The 24526-nt window shown below is 38.4% G+C and overlaps 1 protein-coding gene across 6 annotated transcripts in view; it reads right to left on the reverse strand.

The window, feature by feature from the left end:
* Positions 1–24526, reverse strand: part of DMD (dystrophin) — a 2246075-nt gene that overhangs the window by 563784 nt on the left and 1657765 nt on the right. For 5 of the 6 annotated variants that reach the window (XM_055393453.2, XM_055393451.2, XM_055393449.2 and 2 more), the window contains one exon: positions 10646–10800. In XM_055393453.2, the coding sequence (XP_055249428.2) occupies positions 10646–10800 (155 nt within the window). The remainder of the gene's footprint in view (positions 1–10645; positions 10801–24526) is intronic. The other variant, XM_055393450.2, reaches the window with a different exon arrangement.

The following is a 24526-nucleotide window of genomic DNA, read 5'->3' on the forward strand; positions in this document are numbered from 1 at the left end:
TGTATGAGTAGCCAGAAATCTATGAAATGTGGGTTAAAGTCTCCAAAGGAGCTTGGATTAAGTCTGTTTGACTTGCTTTCAATGCTCTATGGCATCAAGACACTGACTGGCCACAGAATGGTCATGAGTACCATATTAGAGATTTGATGAGGGTAACTGAGAAGCTGAATATTAGAAAATATTAAAAACACACCACCATTGATTTGAATGGGGAATTGATTTCCCACAAATTTAAACAGCTTTTCTCTCTTTGGCTGATGCTAGGCAGAATGGCCAGAGCATAAAACATTGGCTGGAGGCATGAAGATACTGCTTTTGTTTCTGATTATTTAATAAGTCACAATGTACCTCAAGAAAGTATTCCTCCTCTCATTTTTTTCTCTTGAAAAGATAATATGTATGCATTACCTCCCTAAAAAAAAGGTAGTAAGGATTTTTAAAAGGAAAAAAAAAATAATCTGGGAATGCCTTCAACTGTTACTAAATTGGGAGTAAGTTAAATAAATATAAACAAAGTACATTTCAGTTCAGTTCAGTCGCTCAGTCGTGTCTGACTCTCCGCGACCCCATGAATCACAGCACGCCAGGCCTCCCTGTCCATCACCAACTCCCGGAGTACACTCAAACTCATGTCCACAGAGTCGGTGATGCCATCCAGCCATCTCATTCTCCGTCGTCCCCTTCTCCTCCTGCCCCCAACCTTTCCCAGCATCAGAGTCTTTTCCAGTGAGTCAACTCGTCGCATGAGGTGGCCAAAGTATTGGAGTTTCAGCTTTAGCATCAGTCCCTCCAATGAACATCCAGGATTGATCTCCTTTAGAATGGACTGGTTGGATCTCCTTGCAGTATAAGGGACTCTCAAGAGTCTTCTCCAACACCACAGTTCAAAAGCATCGATTCTTCGGCGATCAGCCTTCTTCACAGTCCAACTCTCACATCCATACATTTACCAAACTATGAAAGAAAATGCTAAAAAAATGTTGATGGTGATTATTTTTAAATTTTTCTACAGTTAGTAGATAGTATTTTATATCAGGAGAAAATTGTTTCAAAGTCTAGAAACTTTTAAACACAGACCAATGGTATAGGTAAAATATAAAAACGCAAAACCAAAAGGCAAAATCTGAGCTTAGAAAACAAGACACATAGATCTGTGGGCCAGCAATGGAACAGAAACACAGAGTAGTATGCAGGGCTGAAGACATGAAGCTGATAGGCTCTGGGATGTATGTAGTGGCTACCAGGAGTTTAGAATCTACCGGTCTCAAGAAACAACACAAAGAACCTGAGCTGGGCTCTTTGCCTCAATGAGTCGGGGATGGGATCATGCTTCCCAAGTGGTAAAAGGGGACTGAGGAAGAGCTGCTGTTGATCACTACCTAGACATGCTTCAATGACCCCCTTCTCTGGGGGAGGAAGTTGAAAAGGATAAATTCCATAAAAACTCACTAATACCTACATGTTCTGCATATTTTTTACTTTCAGAAATACATATGAATTAATGGTTTATAGAAAGAAAATAAATCCCTATTATAAATTGAATGAAGCCAAAAGATCCCCAAACTAGAATGACTGTTAGAATTGGAGAGATAAAGTCCCAAATCAAATGATGATTATACCTATTTGTCAAAATAACTCATCTTTCTAAAAATAAACTCCAGCTAATTTATATATTTTATTGAATATTTTAAAGACTTTGAGAATGATAGTGATGTGGAGACAATGAAAAATGCAAATATAATTGAAAAGTAATATAATGGATGCTGTTGTTAACATTAATGGTTCAAATAAATGAAGCAAGTGAAACTTGCACTCATTTGTTTTACTTTTAGACACCACAATATTAAATGAATGAATGAAGAAAAGAAAGGTCTGCTGGCATCCTATAACTTCACTTTAGGAAACAATTATGTCTTTTTTTCTTTTTTAATTTTAGAGTCTTTTCATGGGTAAATGTATGAAGAGGAATTTGTAACCATGTATTTTGGTGTGTTTGGAGGGCCTGGTTTAGGACTGCAGGACTGGGTTAAAACGAACACAGCTACTTGGCTACATGACTAGGTAATTTTCCACACCAGTAAATCATCAATGATATGATTCCAAATGTCTCCCTTTTTATGCAATCCCTGCAAGCTAGAAACATCTTAATTGCTTTAAAGGAAATGACATAAAGTGAAGCAGGCAGTTGCCACCATGAACCTTTTAAATTCACATGGATCACAACACTCCCTGGCCCAGAGCCCCAAGGTTTGCATTACAGGTATTATAATACATTAACCTATTGTGAGGTGGCAAGAATTCTTATGCTTCATAATCATTTGGAAGACAGGGTCTCGGCAGTATAAAAACCATAGTGCCTTATAACTATATATACAACTCTGTCTTGAAGAGCCTAGAGAAATGTCCTCATACTGCCAAAAGAAGTGTACCTAGAAGAGTTGCTAACTGACTGAAATTTTCAATATACCAAATCCCCTTTAGTCCTAAAAATGGACTAGCAGGTATATTTTGCATGAGAGGGATTAAAAATAGGGCTACTCTAAATTGAGAATTTTGAACTGGTGGCTTTATGGTCCTTTGTAGCATCAATATTTATGACCATAACATGCTACAAATATAGAGTAGGCAGCCTCTGACTTAAGAAGTCATATTTTCAACAAATCTCCTGTTAGCATCATATCATATCATATTCTTTACGTCGCTCAGAGGGCAGCAGCAAATCTTCATCTTCTAAGTTTCTGGAAATAATCCAAAGCCATTTAGTGCCCAATATCTGATGAATTGCTTCATTTCATTTAGTACACAGACAATTAGTGAGTACAGTGTTTGTTACCCCAAACACAAGGTGTGGATACACAATAATATAACAGTCTTCTGAAGATCAGAAAACAGTCCCCAAGGAGTTCCAGAAAAAGAATTCCAAAAATATTTTGAGAAAGGACAGCATTTTGTGGACAGAGTGGAAGACTACTTTATGAAGTTCACATGCCTGTCCCTCTGCTAAATAAACAAACTGACAAACAAGCACACATTGTGGTATTATTTGCTTTTCTTCCCTGAAAATAAATCAATTTTGTTTGTTTCAAATGTCGGAAAAATTGGGACATGCTTTTGGGAATATATCACCTACGAAAATATCATCCATCAGATTTCAAGAGGCAAAAAAAAAAAAAAGAGTGCTAAGAGGAAAGAGAAGTCATAAGATTAGTTTTAAAGAAAAAACTCTGGGGCAGTGTGAATACCAAGTGAGTGTAGAGATTCAATGGTTGGGAGCACAGAGAAAACATGGTCACAATCTACCAGGTATAATATGAAGAGGCTTTAGGATGAGGTGACGAGGAAGAATAAAGAAAAGGCACTAGTCTTAAGAGAAATTTTTGCAGTAGAAGTCACAGAATTTAGAAGCCCACTTAATACAGGTATTAGTAGTGAAGAGAGAGGGAGGAAAAAGCAGAAGGTAAATCTTAAGTTTCCAGCATTAAAGACAATCAAGCAATTAAGTTATGCTTTCCCTGAAAAAAATAGGAAACACACATTGTTTCAGGGGCAGATAATAATTTCTACTTTAGACATTTTGGAGCCTGTAGTTAATGCAGATGGAGACGAATGGGAGGTGGCTGGAAGTATAGTTCTAGAGAAGAGGACAAAGGCGTGAGATGGGAAAAAACACTGAGGAGTCTTAATGGTAATTGAAGTTGACAGACAAAGGTAGTTGAAATGTGTGTAGAGAAAGTAACGAGAGATTTAAGAATGGAACACCAGGATTTAAAGGCTGTATACAGCAAAAAGAGTGTATACTGATTATTGTTACAACTCCCAGATTTGTATCTTGGGTCCCTATCACTGCCTAGAACTTAAGATTTTATAACCAGCTATCTACTCCACATCTCCACCTCGATGCTTAATAGACATTTCAAAAGTGACATGCCCACATGTTCTTCCTAAAACATGAGTTACTTTTAGAGCCTCCTCCATCTCAGTGAGTCTCCCATCTTCCAGTTGCTGAGGATAAAAACTCCATAGTCTTCCTTGATGCCTCTCTTCCATACCTAAATCTAAACCATTACAAAACCTTTTTGGCTGTGTCCTAAAATACCATAGAAGTCAACCATTTCTTACCACATTCACCTCTCCTATTCTGGTCCAAATCACAGTTGTCTTTTGAATGAATTATGACAACAGTCTCCTAATGGTTTCACTGCTTTCCTTCAGTCTGTTATTGCAGAGGGGCCAGAGAAGTTAAAGATGCTATTCTTCTGCTCAAAACCCTCCAAGGATTCCCATTTCATTCAGAGTAAAAGCAAAAGTCCGTGGAGGGGCCTCTAAGGCCCATTGTAATCAGATTCTTCTCTCCTCTCTGAACACCTTGTCTACTGCACTCTTATTTGCTTGACCCATTACCATCATACAGGTTTTGTTAAGGTTCCTTCAACCAGCCAAGCATACGCCTGTCTCAGATTTCCAGCTATTAGAACCCTCCTGTTCTGTTTTTCTTCCAACTGTCTACAGGGTTCACTTCCTTAGGTTCTTTAGGTTTTGCTTAAACCTGACTCTTTTACTGAGGTCTTTCTTAACCACCATACTCAAGGAATGATCCTTCCCTTCCACTCCATGCTCACTCATACACACATTCTCAACTGCTTGCCCTCTTTATGTTTCCACATTGCACTTATCACAGTCTTATATCCCATACATTTAACTATTTTACTTTTTATTTTAATGTCTGTTTCTCACTTCCTTTCCAGGATGCAAGTTTCATGAGGGGAGGGCTTTTCTCTGCCGTGTACCTTGGACCAAGAACTGAGCCTACTGAGCACATATCCAGCACTAAAATATTCACTGAGTGAATGAATTTTTAAAATGTTTATGACAGATGACATTTACTGAGCTCTTACTGTGTGCTAGGCATTGCACCAAGCACTTCATGCTTACTGTATTACTAGAGAAATAGAAGAATTACAAAATAATATTGTTTTGGAAATCAAAGAAGGGAAAGTTTCAACTAGTAGAGTTGATAAACTGAACCAAGGTTGAAATGAAGTCAAGTAGATGGATAAATAAACATAAGGCAATTAGCTATTATAAAAATGTTTGACAATTTTAATGAGTCTTTGTTTCAGGAAAGTGGTAGTGTGAGGGAAGCCAGACTGAAGTGGGTCAAAGCATAATTGGAAGCTGAAGAATAGGAAATAATAATGTCAATTGTTGCTTTAAAATTTTTTGATGGTAAGGGGGAAACAAGGATAGCTGGATAGAAACGTTCAGTTCAGTTGCTCAGTCGTGTCCAACTCTCCGCGACCCCATCCTAAAAAAGTTCTTTAGGATGAGGGAAACTTGAACATGATGGTTGGCTGAAGGGGAGAAGAAAGAAGAAATTGAAAATCCCAGAGAAAGAAAGCAGAATGGTTACTAAAAAAATATGCTGAAAGAGGTGAAAGAGATCCAATACTCAGTTACAGTAGCTCTTTAGTGCACATAATATAGGCTCAATTTTTCTCCCTTTTCCTCCTTCTTTAAAGTGAAATAGAAAAAAAGACCTAGAAATAGAGAAGCAAAGTGTGATTTACAAGGGCTTCATTGTTGCCAAAGATGAAGAACACAGATGATAATCCTTCAGCTTCTCAACTTTTAATTTAATTATTAACATTTGAAGTGTATTATTAAAGTGGACAGGAGAATGCTGCTGCTGCTGCTGCTGCTGCTGCTAAGTCACTTCAGTCGTGTCCGACTCTGTGTGACCCCATAGACAGCAGCCCACCAGGCTCCCCCGTCCCTGGGATTCTCCAGGCAAGAATACTGGAGTGGGTTGCCATTTCCTTCTCCAGTGTGTGAAAGTGAAAGGGATAGTATATGTGCATATATATTCATGAATATGCATATACACACTTATACATGCACACAAATTTTTACATGTTAAATCTTTCTTAGAACCTAGAGAGATTTCTCAGGTATCTGGGAGCTTTTGTGAAGGACTGCCAGTCATGCTGAACCTGCTGGTATTAGGACCAGCCCCTCTACTTGATGAGTTTGCTCCCTGCTGATTGGTAGCTGGAGAAATCCTCCTATAGCTACAGACAGACAATTCAGAGTTAATGCTCATTTCTTGTTTAAAGAGTGATCCTGGAATAGAAATAAGGAAATGAAATCTCATGACAGTGTCATCATAAAGTCATCAGCCAGATGGCAGTCCTTGAAATCTAATCCTTAGAGGCTTCTCATAATAATATGTAATATCACATCTAATATTATCTTATTCACCAATTCATATCTATTCACAGAGACTGAAGGGAAAGAAATGAACTTGCAAAGGCCCACATTTCTGGCTTTATATGTTAACATGGACTCTATACGGCATATGATCAGGGAAACAAAATATTTTCTTACACATGTCACAATGATGATCTATGTTCTGTTATGAATTGCTAAAGTACAGGATTTACATGAGAAGCTGCTTTTTAAAATATTCATGAATGCTAGATTAAGTCATTTTAGGTTCATGTGGCTATTTGTATTTCTCTATATAGAATGGTAGTTAAAGGTCCCATCAAAGTCAGTGTAGAATTTGAAGATTCCTCTGACCAATTAATAAACTTAAATTGAACACTAAACTACAAAACAAAATTAGCTTATTTTTGCTTTTGATTATGTCTTGGAACTACAGCTTGTCAGTATATGATACCAAAGTAAAGTTCTTCTGAGTAATACTTTTTTGTACCTTATTTAACATTCAAAAATTTTAAACTGAAGTAAAGATTTTATTGCTTTACATAGGCTTCCAAATGCACAAAGTTTTTGTATATGTTATCTGTACGATGGAAAGTTTCAGTGCAGGCAATGTATCAGTGTTCAGTGGTGAAACTGGAACCATGGGAAATGATGTACTCAGAATGTTTTCAACACAGTTTCTCCTACCTAAGAAGTCTTGGTTACAGATATTTTTCAAAGTCATGACATAACTTTTCCCCCAAACCCAAATATCAATAATTTTTCCTTTAAAATTATGTTTATAGGATTAACAACAGAAGTCAAAGTGTTTATATTCTGGGATAGTTGTAGTTTTTGAGACAAGAAGTTGTAGTTTAAACATCAACTCTAGAAAATGGACAAACAGAAGAAGAAGGTACAAGCAAGGAAATGGAATAACATATACCACTTTGAAAGGAAATACTTTTCATTTACAAAACATGCCAAAAACTGTTTTTTTAAGTAATACGGTATGGAATTGTTATATACATAAGCTAAATTGCACAGGGGAATGGAAACAAAGATGATCTAAAGCAGGACAGTCAATAAAACTTTCTGTGATGATGGAAATGTTCAATTTTGCACTGTTCAATGGGGAAGCCACTCACTACTGGCGGCTCCTGAGCACACGAAAGGTGGCTGATGAGCTGGAAGAAATGAATTTCAAATTTTATTTAACTGTAATCATTTGAACTTAAATGGCCACCTACGGCTAGTGGCTAGCCTACTGAACAGCACCAATCTAGGGGATGCTGATGATGTTCCTTCACTTCTGGGTTTAGCTGGGCGAGATACTGGATAAAAAGGTCAAAAAGGAAAAGATCACATAAAGAGTTTTCTTGTTCTTTAACTATCTAGCATACAATCTATAAGGATATAAAATATAAGAAGATGGAGTCAGGTAAAATATGGTTTAATCTGTGCAGTGACACATACAGCATACACAGAATGTGAACTTCCCATATAAAGGTATCATTAGCCAATAGCGAATCCAGCTCTCCTCGTGCCCTTTAACACTGATCAGAACCAACACCAAGCTCAAATGGTCCACTGTTATGACAATCCTACAAGAGTGCATTGTGCATGAACATATGACCTACATGACTCTACTGTATTTACTCGGATTTGACTGGTGGTCTCTCCAGGGAATTTCATGCTGCCCAGTTACACCATGAGAGTTGATCAGTTTCTTCCTTCCATACCCTTCATGGCAGACATTCCATAATGGCTGGCTCAATCCCAGTTCCTAGATACCGGACGTGGTTTGGTGGCACAGTTCCAACCCAAAAGTTCCTGGGAAAGCCATGTTTTCTTGACACCAGCACTGCCCCTTCTTCCTGCTGGAATGCATATATTCTGAACAACATGCCAAGAACAAGGAGACTTCGGGGCTGACATTGCTGAGCTACTGTGCTCATGTTACCACCTGCCTAATTCTGAACTTCTCCTTAAGTGACAGAAACAGACCTCCATTAGGTAAGCTATTGAATTGGATTTTCTGTTACTTAAAACTGAAAGTGATCCTAACAGGTACATTTTCCTTCTGTGTTGAGTTACTGGCACACTAGAACATTCACAGTTAGTTATTTTTTGTTTGTTTGTTCAATTCCCTATTTAATCAAAAAATGGTTTGTGGGGAGATACTGTGTGTCAGATAAGTGCTAGGTAATATGGTCGATAAACAGCCACTGTGTATACCCTCACAGAATAAATATTCTCCTTAGAGACAAAGACCAAAAAACACTTAAGGACAGTGTAGTGAGATAAGCATAATAACAGGGGGCCAAAAGAGTATAGGCTTTGGGGTTGGTAGTCAGGGAAGGCTTCCTGGAGGAAATGGCACTTACACTGAGACCTGGAGAAGCAGGAAGAGAAGCAGGTTGCATCTGGAAAAAGAGTTTGTAAGAGGACAAAGATGAGTTCAGCTTTGGGGCTATTAAGTTTGAAGTTCCTACGGGACATCACAATAAAAAGAAGTAAATTGGATATGCTGGTCTGAAATTCAAAGATGACTCTCAACTGCAAATGGTATAAATGGATAGTCATCAGCAGACTGAAACTACGCAAGTGGATGAATTTTCATAGAGTATATGTGAGAAGGAAACATGGAAGAACTTTAGAGGCATTGAGTCAAATTAGCTTGGCAAATCACAGATTCTTTTGGGTCAGTGAAAAATGTAATTTCAGTTCAGTTGAGTTGCTCAGTCTGACTCTTTGTGAACCCACGGACTGCAGCACACCAGGCCTCCCTGTCTATCACCAGCTTCTGGAGTTTACTCAAACTCATGTCCATTAAGTCGGTGATACCATCCAACCATCTCATCCTCTGTCATCCCCTTCTCCTCCCACCTTCAATCTTTCCCAGCATCAGGGTCTTTTCCAATGAGTCAGTTCTTTGCATTAGGTGGTCAAAGTATTGGAATTTCAGCTTCAATATCAGTCCTTCCAATGAATATTCAAGACTGATTTCCATTAGGATAGACTGGTTGGATCTCCTTGAAGTCCAAGGGACTCTCAAGACTCTTCTCCAACACCACAGTTCAAAATCATCAATTCTTCAGTGCTCAGCTTTCTTTATAGTCCAACTCTCACATCCATACATGATCGCTGGAAAAACCATAGCTTTGACTAGATGGACCTTCAAAGTAATGTCTATGCTATCTAGGTTGAAATATTACTCAGCTATAAATATTAGAATCTTGTCATCTGTGACAACATGGATGGATCTAGAGGATATCATGCTAAGTGAATAAGTTAGACAAAGACAAATACTGTATGATCGCATATGCGGAATCTAAAACAAAACAAAAACAGATGAAACATAATGAAAACAGACTCATATAGCCAGAGAACAAATGGGTGGTTGCCAAAAGGGAAAAGGAGGTAAAGGGGTGAAATAAGTACAGGGGATTAAGAGGTATAAATCTCCAGTTATAAAATAAATAAGCAATAGGGATATAACATACAGTACAAGGAATATGGTCAATAACATTGTAATACCTTTGTATGGGGACAGATGGTTACTAGGCTTATCATAATGATCATTTCATAATATGTGCAAATGTCAAATTACTAGGTAGTTTATAAAAAACTAACATAATATTGTACATCAGCTACATTTCAATTAGAAAAACACAAATGTTTACCAGCTCCCTACTGTATCACCTGGTTCAGGATATGTCAAATAAGAAAGATAGCCTTTGTCCTCAGGGAGTTTAGACTAATGTGAAGGACAATCATTTAACAATCAGTTACATAATTCATGTTTTTGTTTATAATTTTATTAATATAATTAGGATAATGCTAATGAAAGAAAAGCCCAATGGGTTAAGACTAGATAATAAAGAGACAGGACCTAGTGTGAGGAGATGGTGTCTCTAAGAGTCATTGATTGCCATTATGTATATAATGGGAAACGAAATTATGAGTCATGTTACACCACACAAATTTTCCCATTGGGTATGCAGAGTGAGATACAATGATGGCTCCATCAGTAGCTGTAACTCCATCATGAACCCCAAAATGACCTTCTTGTCTGATTAAAGATGGGGCAGTATGCGTCGTGATGGAGTAAACAATATTTCTTTGGATAGAGTTCTCAAAGCAGACTGGTAAATGGCTCATCTACCTACAAATCCATCTTTTGTTTTTGTCTAATTGCACAGCTATGTCACTACCTTTCTGACTGTGGGCAAGTCATTTGATTTCACCAGTCTTCGGGTCCCTCATCTTTAAAATAAGAGGACTTCAGAAAGAATGTGAGTTTAGTTGGCATTTCTCAACTTGGATCCTTGCAAGCCCCAAGTTAGCAGGATGGGAAAGCAAATCTGCATTGTCTACTCAGGGAAACCACCCCATTGTGGAAGTCAGCAAATAGTTTTAGAAATAATGGAGTTCATACCTTTTATGAATGCTTGCCCAAGAGGCATTGATGCTCTCTGTTATCATGTGTACTTTTCGGGTATCATCTGCAGAATAATCCCGGAGAAGTTTCAGTGCCAAGTCATTTGCCACATCTACATTTATCTGCCACTGGCGGAGGTCTTTGGCCAACTGCTATAGATGAACATGGAAAAAGAGAATGAATGTCACTTTTCTCTGAAATCTCTAGTTGGACTTTCTCATAAGTAACTTCTGAGTCTTGGGGTCAGAGCATGTCTGCATGACTGCTTTTCACTGACCCTGTGTGGTTTAGTCAATCTTGACAGTATAAGCTAACGCACTTTTCATGACCAAAGTTTTCAAATGCAGCATCTTGAGCAATACTCAGTATCAGGTATTTCAATTTAGTAGCAATTAATTGGAAACAAACTTGGCTTAATTGTCTTTTTATCATGGGAGAGAACATACTATAAAAATAAGCTCCCAAATCATTGTTGAATATATGACATATACCAAAATTTGAACAGAAAAAAATAACACATGTATTTCCTCCCCCCCCCCGTCATTAACATGTTGAATTGTTTATGTAATTAGTGCCATCTACTGGCACTCAACTAAAGTTGCACACAGAAAATATTGAGTTTCCAAAAAAAAAAAAAAATGCTGTTATTCTCGTTTTGAACTTCTTTAAAGGATCGGCTTATTCATAATACTTACAACTATTCTACTTTAAAATCAGAATAAAACTTTATATAAACTTTGTTAAACCAAATGATCTATGTTTTCTTTTATTATCTTCAACAATTGAGTATTATCAAAGCATGTATCACTATTTTATCACTTGAAATATCATATACCAAAGAAATAAATAAACCAATGATAGGCTCATTTGGATGCATGTCAACCCCACATTTCTATTAAACATTGCTTCAAATACATGGGAGAGGCTTGTAAACATTATAGTATTATTAAATTACTAAGACAGTTATACCAAATCCAACATGGTGGGTTAAATGGACAAAGGAATAGTAACAGGTAACTCAAACAAGAGAAAGAATAAAAGCTATTTTTATAGAAAAGGAAAAAATCAACTTTTCAATAAATGAAAAGCATAAAGTATTACAATTTGACACCAATTAAGTTTAAAAAAATAAAATCCAAACCTGGAAAGACTGCAGCCAAACTAGCACATTCATACACTATTTCTAGGAATGGTATCTATTTGGACAGTTTGGCAATATACATCAAGTGAAATACAAATGCTTATTCCCATTGACTCAGTAATCTAATTTTAATATTTGTCCTAGTAAAATATTTAAAAGAAATACATTATAGGAATAAAGATCTTCATTAACTAAGACAGTAAAAAATGAGAAACAATTTCAATGTTTAATGAGAGGACATTAAAATAAGACAATACATCAACCCAATGGTCTAATATGCAGTAAATGTGCACAGAAATCCTAAGGACAAAAACAGAACACAATGTCTATCTTCACTGTATTTCTTAAATCTGTAAGAGTACATTGACATGAACTGGAAGGGGAAAAGAGAAAATTGAAACTAAGTGTTGTTTGTGAAAAGAGTAATTGCTCTTGTTTTAATATGTGTTCTTTTATGTTAATACGATTTATGATGATAAAAATCAAATACTAGTACTTTTAGCATAGTTTCAGGATATTTGAGTAGATTCCTGTTCCTTGAAAATGTATAGTCAGTATACAATCTGGCGTTTCTCAGTTAATTAGAACAGTCTATTCTAGAATCAAACAAAATAATTGCATTTATTGCAAACAGCAAATAGACCCAGATAACTGAACTAGCAGCAACCAACTAAAGCCAGCATCACGAAGTTTTGCTATAAAAAGAGAGACAATTTCTAAAGGTACAGAGTATAGTCACTGTACTACAAAGTAATTAAAATTTAACTTTGTGGAACACCCGCTTCTCTTTATAAACTCCTTTTCCACTTTTATAGCCTCACACTGAACAAAAGCCTTTCTGAGGTGAAACACACACACACCAAAGACTTTGCCTTCCTAGAAATTTCCTGCGGTACAAAACTACCTTTTCCCCTTTCCCTCTTCACTTAAGCCACTTTTAACCTACAGTGTTAAAAGTAATGTACACTAAGATATGAAAGACCAATTGGCCCTTATCCAGAAGATGGTATTCAGAGCTTAAAAGAAGAGCTTATTATCAATCATCTATTAAATCTCTAATTGGCAGCATAAGAATCTACAAAACTGACACTGATAACTTAGTTACCTTTCTGTAAAGTAATTCCTTTTGAAGAAAAATGCAAATGCTAAAAAAACACCTATTATGAAACAACATCAGAGTATATCTGTAGAGATTTAGCAATGTGTGCATGCATATTAGTTGCTCAGTCATGTCCAAGTCTTTGCAATCCTTTGGACTGTAGCCCACCAGGCTCCTCTGTCCATGGGATCTTTTAGGCAGGAATACTGGAGTGGGTTGGCATTTCCTCCTCCCAGAGATTTAGCAATATAAAACGATAATTACAATTTTAATAAGTATCATTAAAATCATTTATTTTATCTAGAAAAGCCAATCTTGGAAGTCAACTCTCACTCATGGGTCACTACTTGAAAGTTTAGATATAAGAGATATACTCTTTGGTCTGAATCTGCAGATCATAAAAAATACCAAAAGTAGAAGCTGAAAAATATGCTAGAATTTTCCAGAATCTTGAAGGACATAGCAGGGTAAAATTTAATTAGAGACTTCATAGGAAAAGGTAATAAAACAGCAAGGGTTGTCTTCAAACCAGAGTTTTTTGGTATACTTTAATGCTTGAAAGAGAAGAATACACAGGCCATATATTTTGCTTCAAATTTGTATTCACACTGAAATTTAAATTTTTATACCTAAGGAAATCTTGACTGAACGCTGCCCTTCACTGCGTACTGCTCAGGTTTTGCTGTGATGTAGGATTAAAAAGGAAAAAATCCCACTGACCTTGACTCACATTAACAGGGCTTAGGCCCTTATCTAAACTCAAAGGTTCTCAAGGCAGCACCCTTTTCTCCCTTAAAGACTGAATGGACTGGTTTCCCTTCCTCCTAAGGTATTAATATGTTGATCACCTTGGGCTTTAGCCAATTGTCATTCACAACATGAACAATGACCTTGATCAGCTTTGCCTGCTACCGTGAAATTCAGTCCTGGGACAAGGCCAGACCACAGAAGAAGTGTAAATTCAAAAATACAGTGGAATTCACACACATTCTTACTTCTGAATTCCATTTACAATGGTATACTCTACAGGGAATTGTGTGGTTATCATGGTGTATGAAGAAATTTAAAATACCATGAGCACTAGCCTATAAAAAAAGATGATTTTGGAGGCATATATGTGTGTGTGTGTGTGTGTGTGTTTTATGAAGAAAAGAAATTATAAGACGCTCCCCAACCAGGAAAGAAATTTTCATATTCAAACCTCATATGATGCTGCTACAATATGTGCTCTGTATTTACACAGTATTTTAGACAGAAAAAAATGATTATGGATTACGGCACAAGTTGAATTCAAGAATTTTGAGTATACAAATTTTTTAACATTTACCTACTCTTTTTTCTTTGTCAGAACTCTTTTTAGGAATATTGACCCAACGCGGGAGAAAATAAAGGAGGAAGGGAAAGAGGATTTAAGAGCTTGGGCAACAGAATGAGCCTGCTGGGTTTGAATCCTGACTTGATCACTTACTAATGATGTGACAAATGGGAAAATTAATTATGCTCTCTGTGCCTCAGTTTCCCCTTTATTAAATATGTATATTAACAGTATTTATTACCTTGAAAGATTAATATGAGGATGAATTTGTAAAATCCAGGGAAAACAGAGTGGTGCCTGGTACACCCAAAGCATTAAAAAAGTATTAGTTATAATCAAAACCACTACTACTACCACCACTACTGCTGCTGCTATTTTTAATGAACCACACTACAGCCACCACAGTGAGCCTCCATTCAATGAAAGAAAGGGACCCACTATTTCATGGACATTGTCTACAATGCCGTACCTCTAAAAGACTCCCTTTAATTTAGAAGATAAGTGTGAGTATGCAGTATGTGTGTGTGCTCAGTTGTGTCCGACTCTTTGTGATCCCATAGACTGTAGCCCACCAGGCTCCTCTGTCCACGGAATTTCCCAGGCAAGAATACTGGAGTGGGTTGCCATGCCCTTTTCCAGGGCATCTTCCCAACTCAGGGATTGAACCTATATCTCTTGCATCTCCTGCATTGGCAGGCGATGTTATTTACCACTGAGTCACCCGGGAAGCTGTGTGTATGCAGGCCTACAATTAAAACTTTGAAGTTGAGTATTGTTTAAGTTTTCTTATCAAATGTGTTTTGGGATGTTCACCCACAAGTGAACTTCGGGTTTGTTTTAGATGAACTCGATTTAAAAAATTTTAATGGCTCCCACTCAAAGGAACATCATGAAAAGCCATGCAGAGTAATGAAAAGGCATCTTCCCAGGAAATCTGGACTGGCCATTGTCTTGCAGTTTGATCTTAAAGCCTTCAACCTTTTGGATTCCAGCTTTGCTGTCTGTAAAACAGGATGGGACTCCTTATACTGCTTATGCCTTAGGTGTGTTATGAGCTCAAAATCAAAATAAAATTGCTTGTGTGAAATAAAACTCATATTTTAAGGCAAGACAAGACAAATGTAAATATAGAAAATCTTCTCTGCCCCTTGGCTGCCTCTCTCCAGGCACTGTGCCTTGTGTATCTGCACTATGCATCCACCAAACCCCCTCCGTATGCTTCCCTGGTGGCTCAGTGGTAAAGAATTGCCTGCCAATGTGGAAGTCTCGGGTTCGATCTCTGGGTCAGGAAGATCCCCTGGAGGAGGGCATGGCAACCCACACCAGTAATTCTTGCCTAAAGAATCCGACGAACAGAGGAGCCTGGCAGGCTACAGTCCATTGGATTGCAAAGAGTCAGACACAACTGAGTGACTGAGTACACAAAATTTAACATCAAGCATAAATTTCTCTCCAGTCTCAGGGGAAGAGCTGACTTGTGCTGAAGGACACTGTTTCCTCCAACTTGACACTCCTCCTTCTCCTATTCCTCCATGCACTCCCTTTTCTGTCTTTTTGGCCTCTTTCCTCTCTGCAAGATCTTTCTCCACAGCTTTCAAACATGAGCCTCTTCCCCATCTTTAACCAGCAACAAAATCTGCTCTCATTTTCTTTCCCTTCACAGTTAAGCTCCTCAAAAGGCGAATACTCACTCACTTATTGCCTCAACTTGATTACATTCCCGCCACTGCACAATTCATCAGAATCAGGCTTCTGCCACTGCCACTTCAGTAAAACTATTCTGAAAGAAGTCACTGTGGCAAATCGGATTACTGACCTCAGTTCCTTACCCCACCTTGTATCCATGCCCTTTGCCATGTGACTTTGAATTTCCTGCTACAAAAGGCACAACTGACCTTCCTGGCCTTGACAATGAGCTTGGCCATATGACTTGTTTTGCTTAAGTCTAGTGGGATGTTAACAGACATGACACAAGCAGAGGCTGAAAACGTGCTTCTGCATTGGGGCTGGCCCTTCCGCACTGCTGCCATTATCAAACATGTAGTGGGCTGGCCTGCCCATCACTGGAGAAGGATGAGTGACATGTGACGGAGAAGCACTCCACTCAACCTGCTACATGCGGCAATGTCACCCAGACAAGCTGCAAACTTAAGAAATACATGCTTAGAGTTGTATGCTAATAGCGTTATGAGGTTGTCATGCTGCATTTTTGCGAAAATAGTTAACCAATTCAGTCAGCGATGATCAATGTCTGTGGAAAGTTCTAGGTTCTTATTTACTTGATTTCCAGACAGCAACTGGTGCTACTGACTGCTCTGTCCTTCTTAAGGCTCTATCCTTCTGGCCACCTCTTTTTGGGTGTCCTCTCTATACTTTTAAGGCTCAAGTTTTCCTTTTTCTGCCTGTCCCTTAAATGTGGGTATTCACGAAGATTCTATCCCTAGCTCAACCTTCTTCTCCTGTTCAGTTCAGTTCATTCGCTCAGTCGTGTCCAGCTCTTTGCAACCGCATGAATCACAGCACGCCAGGCATCCCTGTCCATCACCAACTCCCGGAGTTCACTCAAACTCATGTCCATTGAGTCGGTGGTGCCATCCAGCCATCTCATTCTCTGTCATCCCCGTCTCCTCCCGCCCCCAATCCCTCCCAGCATCAGAGTCTTTTCCAGTGAGTCTACTCGTTGCATGAGGTGGCCAAAGTATTGGAGTTTCAGCTTTAGCATCAGTCCTTCCAACAAACATCCAGGACTAATCTCCTTTAGGATTGACTGGTTGGATCTCCTTACAGTCCAAGGGACTCTCAAGAGTCTTCTCCAGCACCACAGTTCAAAAGCATCAATTCTTCAGCGCTCAGCTTTCTTCACAGTCCAACTCTCACATCCACACATGAACACTGGAAAAACCATAGCCTTGACTAGATAGACCTTTGTTGGCAAAGTAATGTCTCTGCTTTTTAATATGCTATCTAGGTTGGTCATAACTTTCCTTCCAAGGAGGAAGTGTCTTTTAATTTCATGGCTGCAATCAGCATCTGCGGTGATTTTGGAGCCCCCCAAAATAAAGTCTGACACTGTTTCCACTGTTTCCCCATCTATTTGCCATGAAGTGAGGTGAGGGGGCCAGATGCTATGATCTTTGTTTTCTGAATGTTGAGTTTCAAGCCAACCTTTTCACTCTCCTCTTTCACTTTCATCAAGAGGCTTTTGAGTTCCTCTTCACTTTCTGCCATAAGGGTGGTGTCATCTGCATATCTGAGGTTATTGATATTTCTCCTGGCAATCTTGATTCCAGCTGGTGCTTCTTCCAGCCCAGCGTTCCTCATGATGTACTCTGCATAGAAGTTAAATAAGCAGGGTGACAATACACAACCTTGACGTACTCCTTTTCCTATTTGGAACCAGTCTGTTGTTCCATGTCCAGTTCTGACTGTTGCTTCCTGACCTGCATACAGGTTTCTCAAGAGGCAGGTCAGGTGGTCTGGGATTCCCATCTCTTTCAGAATGTTCCACAGTTTATTGTGATCCACACAGTCAAAGGCTTTGGCATAGTCAATGAAGCAGAAATAGATGTTTTTCTGGAACTCTCTTGCTTTCTCCATGATCCAGCGGATGTTGGCAATTTGATCTCTGGTGCCTCTGCCTTTTCTAAAACCTGCTTGAACATCTGGAAGTTCACGATTCACATATTGCTGAAGCCTAGCTTGGAGAATTTTGAGCATGACTTTACTAGCGTGTGAGATGAGTGCAATTGTGCGGTAGTTTGAGCATTCTTTGGCATTGCCTTTCTTCGGGATTGGAATGAAGACTGACCTTTTCCAGTCCTGTGGCCATTGCTGAGTTTTCCAAATTTGCTGGCATCTTGAGTGCAGCACTTTCACAGCATCATCTTTCAGGATTTGAAATAGCTCAACTGGAATTCCATCACCTCCACTAGCTTTGTTCGTAGTGATGCTCTCTAAGGCCCACTTGACTTCACATTCCAAGATGTTTGGTTCCAGGTGAGTGATCACGCCATCATGATTATCTTCGTCGTGAAGATCTTTTTTGTACAGTTCTTCTGTGTATTCTTGCCATCTCTTCTTAATATCTTCTGCTTCTGTTAGGTCCATACCATTTCTGTCCTTTATCGAGCCCATCTTTGCATGAAATGCTCCTTTGATATCTCTAATTTTCTTGAAAAGATCTCTTGTTTTTCCTATTCTGTTGTTTTCCTCTATTTCTTTGCATTGATCGCTGAGGAAGGCTTTCTTATCTCTCCTTGCTATTCTTTGGAACTCTGCATTCAGATGCTTATATCTTTCCTTTCCTCCTTTTCTTTTCGCTTCTCTTCTTTTCACAGCTATTTGTAAGGCCTCCTCAGACAGCCATTTTGCTTTTTTGCATTTCTTTTCCATGGGGATGGTCTTGGTCCCTGTCTCCTGTACATTGTCACAAACTTCCGTCCAGAGTTCATCAGGCACTCTATATATCAGATCTAGTCCCTTAAATCTATTTCTTACTTCCACTGTAGAATCATAAGGGATTTGATTTAGGTCATATCTGAATGGTTTAGTGGTTTTCCCTACTTTCTTCTATTTAAGTCTGAATTTGGCAATAAGGAATTCATGATCTGAGCCACAGTCAGCTCCTGGTCTTGTTTTTGCTAACTGTATACAGCTTCTCCATCTTTGGCTGCAAAGAATATAATCAATCTGATTTCGGTGTTGACCATCTGGTCATGTCCATGTGTAGAGTCTTCTCTTGTGTTGTTGGAAGAGGGTGTTTGCTATGACCAGTGCGTTCTCTTGGCAAAACTCTATTATCCTTTGCCCTGCTTCATTTCGTGCTCCAAGGCCAAATTTGCCTGTTACTCCAGGGGTTTCTTGACTTCCTACTTTTGCATTCCAGTCCCCTATAGTGAAAAGGACATCTTTTTTGGGTGTTAGTTCTAAAAGGTCTTGTAGGTCTTCATAGAACTGTTCAACTTCGGCTTCTTCAGCCTTACTGGTTGGGGCATAGACTTGGATTACTGTGATATTGAATGGTTTGCCTTGGAAACGAACAGGAATTATTCTGTCCTGTTAAACGTTTCAATGGCTCCCTGCTACCTACAAGATGAAGTTCAAATGTGCCTCCTTGGGTATATGATCTCTCCCACAGATATATGATCCTTACATAAATATCCACTTTCATCTTTTGCTACCTCCTTTCCTCTGTCTCCTTTTGTGAGGGGAAACACTGACTGAAACCGCTTACCCTGGTCAGGCACCATAGTAACAATTCGCATGAGTCATTTTAGGACAGGAAGTCCTGCTACGGAACACAGAACAAGACACCATCAACAGGAAGAATTTGGGAAATGTAAAAAGGAGACGCTACATGTCCTACCAATCTCCCAGAATCCTCCTTGTTGGATTCCATCTTGGCTAAGCACTGCACATGCCACCAGGAAGAACGCTGAGTCAGAGTGACTGGCCAGAGAAGACTCCCAAACTAATCCCATCATCATAAAACCCAGGGCCATGAGTCGTGGCAGAGCAGTTCTCCTGGGTTCCCTTACCCTCCTGCTCTCTCCGCTCAGGCACCACTTTCCAATAAAGTCTCTTGCTTTGTTAGCACAGGTGTCTTCTCGGACAATTCATTTCCATGCATTAGATAAGAGCCCAGTCTTGGGCCCTGGAAGGGACTCCCTCCTGCAACACCTTCCTCTTATGCAAAACCTCTAAAAGATTAAATGACTTGATGAAGGTGACATAGCTCGTCAGTGAAAGAGACATCACAAAAATGTAGTTTTCTTGACTTTCAAATTCAGGGTTCAATCTACTTAAAGAAGATATGCTTCCACATAAAAGAATTTAAGGAAGATGGTTGGATTTATTATAATTGGATTTTGAAGAATATAAAATAGTCTCCTTGATGATTATAGCATGATTGGAAAATTATTATGTATAATAAAGTAACACATTGCCAAAGAGAGACAGCAAAAAATACATATTTAGTTTATTAAAAATCACTAAACAGTTTACTCCTGAGTATGAATTAATGTTTTATACATATTTATTGGGAAAAAGAAATACAATTTCTTTCTTGTTTGTGTGAATTAAAATGACCTATAAAACCTCTTTATGGATATATAATAGAAATGTTAAGATATCTGTAAGGAAGCCATTTCAAAAGTAAAGCCTTTCACTATTAACTTCAAGACTCATCTATTAAACCTCTGACATTACCAAACAACACTGTTTCAGAAAGTAACAGTCTATACAGAGGATACTATTTGAGAAAACAGCCCTCATTTTCCAGTTTACTGGACATGATTCATCTTTTCAACAGCTTTGAGGACTACATACCAAAGTTGCTACTTTTTTGTCCTTTTGACAATGACTACAAGCCAAGAGCAGGCTAGTAAATGTGTTATCGGCCAACCCATTAGAGTTCCATTATTTTCTGTCTTACATGGCTTCATGTAATGAATTTTTATAATTAAACTAATGGCATACAATTTATTTTTCCCCCTCGTTACTTTCAGGCCCCATTTCTCTTCCAGCTTCTTTGGAATAAGTTTTATACAAAAAGAAGGGAGGAGAGACCTCCAAGTGCTTCATTACCTTAATTTCATTATGACATTTTGGAAAGCATTCTCTTTATCTGTGCTCTTTCTTTAATTTGCTGACTTTATTAAAAGGCTGAAGCAGTGTTGTAATGAACAAATCACCCAGCTACCCCAGGCATCGAAGAGAAGTCTGGTTGAGAGGGTGTGGATTTGGTTGGATAGAAATGATTCCAGACAGAACACCAGAGGACACATTCCCAGACAGTAGCATCTCCACGGCTATTTTCAAATCCCATGAGCTTACTGTGGTACACTACATACATTATAGTTCATAAACATTCAGTCCTTTTTTTCATACCAGACGATCACATATCTGCATCCCCACCGAACTGGGGACAGTAACAACTGATTCTGTCTACATGCCAGTTTCAGGCAGGCTTCATTCATCGTGTTCCAGACTCTTTGATCTTGGAAGTATGTATCAAGATGCTGCTCTCATCAGCTGCAGTCCTTGAGTAAGCTAAGTAGAATGCCCTTGTGAATCTACACTTGACATATAAGATGAATAAAACACAAACTCCGTGTTGTCTCTAGATTTGGGGATAGTTTGTTAGTGTGGTGTAACTTAGCCTATCCTGACTGACATACCTACTCAAGTATGACCCTAGAGTGTATGAAGTGGTATCTTATTGTGGTTTCCATTTGTATTTTCTTTATGACAAAGCATGTTGACCATCACTTTGTGTGCTTATTAGCCATTTGTACATCTTTGAAGAAATGTTTTTAAAATCCTTTGCTGATTTATGATTGAGTCTTTCTTGTTCTTGCTGAGGTTTAAGAGTTCTTTACATAGTCTGCATACAAGTCTTATCAGATAGATGATTTGCAAGTATTTTCTCTCATTCTGTGGGTCATCTTTTCACTCTCTTTATAATATTGCTTGCAGCACAAAATTTTCAACTTTGATGAAGTCCAATTTATATATTTTTTTCTCTGCACTTTGGCTTTTGGTATCTTTTCAGAGAACGCACTGCCTAACTCATTGTGCTCCTTTGTTGTCTTATAAGAGTTATAATATTTTAGTTCTTATATTTAGCTCTAAGATCCATTTTTAAACTATTTTTTTCTGTATGGTCTGAGGTAGGGTCAAACTTCATTATTTTGTATGTGGACAATTCAGTGATACAAGCATGAAGTTTTGAACAAAAATACGCTTTTTCCTTTGAATTGTCTAGGCACTCTTGCCAACAATCAATTGACTATAAATGCAAGGATTTAGTTCTGCATATTCAATTTTATTTCATTGATCTATATATCTGTCTTGATGTCAGTACCACACCATCTTGATTACTAGCTTTCTAGTAAGCTTTGAAATTAGGAATTGTGTGTCCTCCAACTTTGTGCTTTTTTCAAGGTTACTTTTGCTATTCTTTGTACTTTGCATTTCAGTACGAATTTTAGGATCTACTTGTCGATTTATATAGGAAAATCAATGAGGATTTTGATAAGAACTACAGAGAGTCTGTAGGTCAATTTGGGGATATGGGTATCTTAACAATATTAAGTTTTTTGATGTGGGAATATGGTATGCTTTTCCATTTACTTAAACTTTAAATTCTTTTAGCATTGTATTTCTCAACAGAAAAGTCCTGCATTTTTCTTATTCCTAATATTTTGTTGCTATTTTGAACTGTGGTGCTGGAGAAGACTCTTGAGAGTCCCTTGGACTGCAAGGAGATCCAACCAGTCCATTCTGGAGGAGATCAATCCTGGGTGTTCATTGGAAGGACTTATGCTAAAGCTGAAACTCCAATACTTTGGCCACCTCATGCGACGAGTTGACTCACTGGAAAAGACTCTGATGCTGGGAGCAATTGGGGGTGGGAGGAGACGGGGATGACAGAGAATGAGGTGGCTGGATGGCATCACTGACTCGATGGACATGAGTTTGAGTGAACTCCGGGAGTTGTTGATGGACAGGGAGGCCTGGTGTGCTGTGATTCATGGGGTCGCAAAGAGTCGGACACAACTGAGCGACTGAACTGAACTGAACTGATTCAATAAATGGAATAATTTTGTGAATTTCACTGTTCAGATTATTCACTGACAGTTTATAGAAAAAGCACTATTTTTGTATTTTGATCTTACATGTTGCAAATTTTCTGAATTAACTTATTAGTTTTAATACAGTTGTAGTGTATTTCTTGCTGCTGCTAAATGGCTTCAGTCGTGTCCGACTCTGTGCGACCCCATAGACGGCAGCCCACCAGGCTCCCCCGTCCCTGGGATTCTCCAGGCAGGAGAACTATCTATATACAAGATCCTGTCATCTGCAAACAGGGATAATTTTACTTCTTCCTTTCCAATATGGATAATTTTTACCTATTTTTCATGCCTATTTTCCCATCCTAAACTTCCAGTACAGCGGTAAATAGAAGTGGTGAAGAAAAGAAGAGTGCTTTGCTTCATTTGTCCAACTCTTTGTGACCATATGGACTGTAGCCCACCAGGGTCCTCTGTCCATGGGATTCTCCAGGCAAGAATACTGGAATGGGTTGCCATTTCCTACTCCAGAGGACCTTCCTGACCCAGGGATCGAACCTGTTTCTCTGTTGTCTCCTGCATTAGCAGATGGGTTCTTTACCACTAGCACCACCTGGGAAACTTAAGAATACTGGAGTGGATTGCCATTCCATCCTCCGGGGGATCTTTCTAACACAGGGATTGAACCCAGGTCTCCTGCATTGCAAGCAGATTTTTTTCTATTTTTTTTAACATTTGAGTCACCTGGGAAGACTGAGGGGTCTGGGAAGCTACAGTGCACAGGGTCACAAACAGTTGGACATGACTGAAGAAGTGGTGAGAGCAGACGTATTTATCTTGTTTCTGATCTCAGAGGAAAACATTCAGTCTGTGAGCCTGTTTCTGTTGTGCATATATATTCATCTGCATTATTTTTTAGATTCCATATATAAATAATATTATACACTGTCTTTTCTCTGTATGACTTATTTCACTAAGTATAATATTAGGTCCATTCACATTGCTACAAATGGCAGAATTTCATTCCTTTTCATGACTGATAATTCACTGCATATATGTACCACATCTTTGTCCATTCATCTGTTGATGGGCATTTGGGTTGCTTCCACATCTTGGTAATTGTAATTAGTGCTGCTATGAATACTGGGGTGCAAGTATCTTTTCAATTTACTGTTGTCATTATATACACTGGGATGGAATTTTTAGTTTTACTTTTAGTTTTTAAAGGGACCTCCATACTGTTTTCCATTGCAGCTACACCAATTTACATACCCACCAAAAGTGTACAAGAGTTTCCTTTTTCTTCACATCCTTGTCAACACTGGTTATTTGCAGACCTTTTGATGATAGCCATTCTGACCATGCATGCACATTCTGACAAGTGTGAAGTGATATCTCACTGCTGCTTTGACTTGCATTTCTCTAAAAATTAGTGAATGTGCCTTTTCATGTGCCTATTTGCCAGTGGAATATTTATTTTGGAAAAATGTCTACTCAGATCTTCTTCCCAATTTTTGATTTGGTTTTTTTCTGATATTAAGCTGTATGAGCTGTGTGTATATTCTGAAGACTAATCCCTTGTCAGTAGCATCATTTGCAAATATTTTATCCCAGTTTGTAGGTTGTCTTTTCATTTTGTTGATCGTTTCCTTTGCTATGCAAAAGCTTTTAAGTTTAATTAGGTCCCATTGTATATTGTCACTCTGTTTATTTAACTTATATGCAGAGTACATCATGAGGAACGCTGGGC

Source organism: Moschus berezovskii, chromosome X (assembly GCF_049115385.1).
Source record: "Moschus berezovskii isolate FMDL1 chromosome X, NW_MosBer_1.0, whole genome shotgun sequence".
In the NCBI taxonomy this organism is placed as follows: domain Eukaryota; kingdom Metazoa; phylum Chordata; class Mammalia; order Artiodactyla; family Moschidae; genus Moschus; species Moschus berezovskii.